The 4,662-nt window shown below is 43.2% G+C and overlaps 3 protein-coding genes across 3 annotated transcripts; 1 reads left to right on the top strand and 2 right to left on the bottom strand.

Annotated features, from left to right (window-relative positions):
- Positions 1-1,121: 1,121 nt before the first annotated feature.
- PHALS_04755 (uncharacterized protein) lies at positions 1,122-1,402 on the bottom strand (the record flags this gene model as incomplete). Its single annotated transcript, XM_024718589.1, has 2 exons — positions 1,122-1,307; positions 1,397-1,402. 2 exons carry the CDS (start codon positions 1,400-1,402, stop codon positions 1,122-1,124), a joined length of 192 nt encoding a protein of 63 aa, XP_024583973.1.
- A 1,515-nt stretch (positions 1,403-2,917) lies between these two features.
- On the bottom strand, positions 2,918-3,177 carry PHALS_04754 (uncharacterized protein; the record flags this gene model as incomplete). The annotated part of the gene is made up of 2 exons (XM_024718588.1): positions 2,918-3,010; positions 3,085-3,177. 2 exons carry the CDS (start codon positions 3,175-3,177, stop codon positions 2,918-2,920), a joined length of 186 nt encoding a protein of 61 aa, XP_024583972.1.
- Positions 3,178-3,779: 602 nt separating this feature from the next.
- On the top strand, positions 3,780-4,058 carry PHALS_04753 (uncharacterized protein; the record flags this gene model as incomplete). Its single annotated transcript, XM_024718587.1, has 2 exons — positions 3,780-3,839; positions 3,879-4,058. The coding sequence occupies 2 exons, from the start codon at positions 3,780-3,782 to the stop codon at positions 4,056-4,058; spliced, it is 240 nt and encodes a 79-aa protein (XP_024583971.1).
- Between the last annotated feature and the right edge of the window lie 604 nt (positions 4,059-4,662).

Raw genomic sequence — 4,662 nt, 5'->3', positions numbered from 1 at the left:
GCCACACCACATCTCCCTTGGGAGAGTGACGGGTCACTCTCATGTAACCCCGTTACAATTTCTCACCACCCTTGTTTTGTGCTTCGCACGTCTTTGACGTCACACAATTCCCTAAACATCACGATCTGAGACCACTTGTTTTGTCTACAACCCCTGTCATATCTGGAGATCGCGATAAACGAGCTTTTTTTAGTCCGCGGCTCACTACTTATCATGTCTCTAAGCTCACTTTAAAAATTTGGCGATATCTATGCTACTTGATTCAAATGATTATACGCCCTGGACCAATGTTGTAGCGGCTACGTGCCCGCACCAAAAGCACTTCTGTCTCTTGTTGGAGGGGGGGGTCGTGACACCAAACCTTCACTAGGAGAGAAATGCGTATCACCTCATTTTTGAAAAGTCCGATCGAGCAATTGCTAATGGCGTTCAAACCGCGTCAAACTAGGATTAGTGCCCACGGCGAGTCAACATAATAAATATAAAAAGTTCTTAAAGTTCACGAAAACGTCAAGAGAACATTTGACATTGTAACGAATACCTCTGTCGCAAGACACGCGAAAGCATATCAGTATTTTGCCTCTTCAGTTCCTTCACGTACTTTCTAGTATCGTTTCGCAGTCTCATGCCCTTGGTTATTGGATGACGCTTGTAAATCAGAACCTGTCACGGCATTGCAAAGCATGTATATTACCCTGCATCGCCGAGCACCGTACCATGTATTGCTACGAGAGAATCTAGGCGCCACTTATTTCTTCAACCGCCAAAAGGTAAATTAGACTTGTGCCAGAAATCACGGCGGTCTACCTAGACTTGAAGTTTCCACGCAAGAAATCTGTTGCAGACTATGTGGTTAATATAATTGTCACGTTTTTGAAAACAAGTCAGTTGTCATTCTGGCTCAGCTTCTTATCGAAGCTAGATATAAACGAGCGAAAGGACAAAAAAAATTATCGCACATGATATACCTAGACTGGCTTTACGAGTACCCGCGACTTCGGTCGCTTCAACGCTTCACACGCAGGGTTTACCTCTTCTGAACACTACCTGACAGTCTTGTGGCATAGAGACCGCTAGCGCGATGCACCGATACTTTGTCTAGGGCATGGTTATAGTGACTGCTATACTAAATCACGCTTACCCAGTGAGCGTTTGGCTTTGTCTTTGTGCTTTTCGCACAAGGCAATAAGCGGCTTTACTGTAACAGCAGTTGTGCTCTCATGAATGCCTGGTTGAGGCGTGCATGCAGGTATTACACCAGCCTTTTCTTTATTTCCTGACAGTGCATACAAGCGAGCGATTTTGAGCTATGAGCACTCGGGTCGCAAAATTTATTATCTTTTCGGGACTAACCAAAATTTTGAATGCATTAAGCCTCTCTAGTTGCTGAGATGACACCCATTTGAATGCCTTTCCTCTACCACCACCGAGAATACACTTTATCAAAGCTCACATGTTGAAAACAAATGTGATACCAAGAGCAACGAAGTCACCCTATACAATTGTTGACCCAGCAAGTCCGCATTTACAAACACAGAAGAAGAGTTTGTTTAATCGAAGTTTTAAAAATCGATATGCTTTGAGTACTCTGCTGTTTCGTGACTACCATAGATTTTTGATGTATTCCAATTTGATTTTTTCAATTAAATTATTATATTTTACACAGAATAAATCTGTTTGGTATGCTCAAAAGTTTATTCAGATTATGGAATATCACGAGGCTAGAAGTCCGCGTCGATCACGGAATTCTATTCCCCTCCAACAGTACCAGTACCTTGATGCTTCTAAACTTTGCTCTAAGCTCAAGAACAGTGGTTGGATATGTACGTCACCATAGTACGGTACTTTCTTTGTTAGACTGTTCATCGTATAGCTGTACAAGCTTGCTTCAGTAGACCAGTCATCAGACTAGGGCATCATTTAGTCCTTGATTTTGCAAAGTCTACAGTCGGCTCTACTCGTCGAGGTGAATGCTATCCACCTCACGCAATTTATTTTCAGCCCTGCTCATCTCAACAAACTTACCGGTATAGCAACTGGCCAAGTATTCAACTTGAACCAAGGGATAATCTTATATTTTATTACAGGAGAAAAAGAACACATATGGTACGCCAGATTATAAGCGGCAACAAGGCCAGGAGAATTTGTGACGCATGGACATCTGAATAACCTTTGACGAATTGAAGTATGTTCGCATTGTTTGGAGTACAGCATAAAACCTTTCTGGCTACGAGCGTAAACTGTGCGACGAAGCAAAATTGTAGCTTAATCTTATGCGCTCTAGACACTTTGAGTAGATAGGGTTAATCGCTTTTGATAAAAAAAAATCTGCCCACAGCATATATACGCATGTTCTGCCGGCCTCTGACATCGGCATGTTGTTTTTGTTCAACCCATAGCGTCGCGCACTAGGTGTATGGTGCCTAATTTTTTCGATAAAAATCTGCGATGTTGCAAGGCTAATAAAAGCAAGATGCATTATAACGATAGACCCTTCCCAACCAGAATTGTAGCTTGTGTAGCGGTGTCAACGGGGTACGGAACTTAACTAAATAATATAGTCACTTCGGGAGAGGTATGTACCGCATTATTTTACGTAAGCTGAACGTGAGAGCGATGTAATTTAGCACTGCTGTCTTTCTGCCCAAGTGCTTCAAAAATTTTCTCAACACACAATAAACGCCTCTAGGTAGACTATTTGTAAGTGTATCATCAGTGCTGGAAACATTTGATCTGGCGTCAAGCGCCATAAGCAAAGCAACAATTACCATAACATGCTGTAACGCATTATTCTCTATCCAATACAGCGAAAAAAGCAAGCAGCATGAACGAGCAACCAATCGCTTAGAAAAAGTTACATAAAACTCGATAGCCTCTCGTTCCCAGACTATCTAAAAAGCAACACGCTATGTATCTCTTAAGCAATGATTATTGCCTCTTTCACGTCGTAACACTCGTGGCAACTTCCGACCCCAGGAAGCGCCGTTCTTGGTCCACTCACAATATTTCGCTGTTAATCAGGCATTCACACTCGCAGGCAGAGATGCTGAATTTTACTACCACCTCATGTTTGATATCAATTACGATGATACAACCCGTATAGCGTACGATGGGCTGTCGTAATACTAACTCATGAAGATCGAAATTGCTATGAAAGACACAAGAGACGCCTTCCATGGGAGCTGTGAATCAAACACCACATCAATTTGGAGGTAATAGCTGTCACAACAAGTCAAGCAGCTTATAACTACTAAGGAAGGCACTCATGTATATGTGTTAGAGTTACACAAAACAGCGTCAGCACAGAAACGTCACAAGATGTGATGGGTGTTGTGCAGAATGTGAAGTATAACAACCCTGCCCAACGGTTGGATTGGGTACAGAATAAAGCTCTTTGAGCACACCAGGGTGCTCGATGCCGCTGAGCAATAGACGATGCTTTATCTGTGACAGAATAAATCTACTCCTTGCGCACTTCCTTCAATCACGACTGGAGATACGGAGGGTAAATGTTCCATGCATGGGTCGCCGACGAAGGTGGCGAAGGGAGCGTCGAGTTTTAGTAGGCTACATGCGCCAACTGGGAAAGAACTGGGCTATTCTGCACCTCGTGGGTCCAGTCGCTAACGATGCGACTTTCTGAAAAAGTGAAGCTCACAGCCCAGGGTAGTTGCTTTTTGATTTCAACGTCCCGGACTTTTTAAGCCGTTGAAAGTCTGTAAAAATGTAGCGTCGTGCAAAAATCGCATGACGAACGGCTGTCCAAACTAGGAGACTGCATGCAGAGACATCGAGGATACGGCGACCAAATCCGCGTATTTTGCGACGGACACTCAGAGGTTTTTTTAGCTTCAATTGAAATCTGAATGTTTTGACAGGTGTGGTGTTGCCGCAGAATGACTTGGTGTCCCACATTGTCTTCAGATTTAGCTTTGAGGAGTCGTGTAACTATAGCTGACACGCTTTGGTGTACGCGTCAAGCTGCGATACCATCTATGCAAGACGTGGCATCGGTTAAAATTGAAAGCAACAAACATGAAAGGCAGAAGCGGCAGTGAACCACAGACTCAGGATGAAACCAAAAGGTATTTTGATAATTCCGGACATTAAAGTGTATCTATGTTGAGACGGGGAGAACACCTTCATTTCGTTGTCTCTCGGGTCTTTCGCTGGCAAGGTTGTTGAAACCAGCCGCGAGCTGAGATAGGTCCGTGGGAAAGTACAAGCAGCTGAAATCACTAGATTATTGGAGTTGAGGGGCGATAGCAATTTTCAAGGAGAAGGACAAACTCAAAAGGATGATACATCAATGTTATGATGTTACATTACTAACTCCTCCTAATCCTCGCACTCAATGCTCTCGACTGTGCTTATTAACAAATCTATCCATGACGGATGTTGCTTCTCTACAAGGCCATACTTTTTAGCGACTTCCTCGTCTTTTGATTTCGTTCATATACGTTTACGAACAAATCTCCTGCCTTACGGACATCCACCGGCGGTTGAAGAGGAAGCTTGTTCCCCCGAATGCTGTTCCAGTCACTTCGTTCGCACGAAAACAATGATTCTCGGCACTTACACTTGAGGCTCCTCTGCTCCGCATCGTGAATTAGTCACACAATACATATTTGTTTAAAGATTTTACAGTTTAATTAATCCTTT

This window comes from Plasmopara halstedii, assembly GCF_900000015.1.
Source record: "Plasmopara halstedii genome assembly, contig: Scaffold_2680, whole genome shotgun sequence".
Taxonomy (NCBI): Eukaryota; Oomycota; class Peronosporomycetes; order Peronosporales; family Peronosporaceae; genus Plasmopara; species Plasmopara halstedii.
The sequence above is the reverse complement of the archived record's forward strand: the minus strand, read 5'-3'. Positions and strand labels throughout refer to the sequence as shown.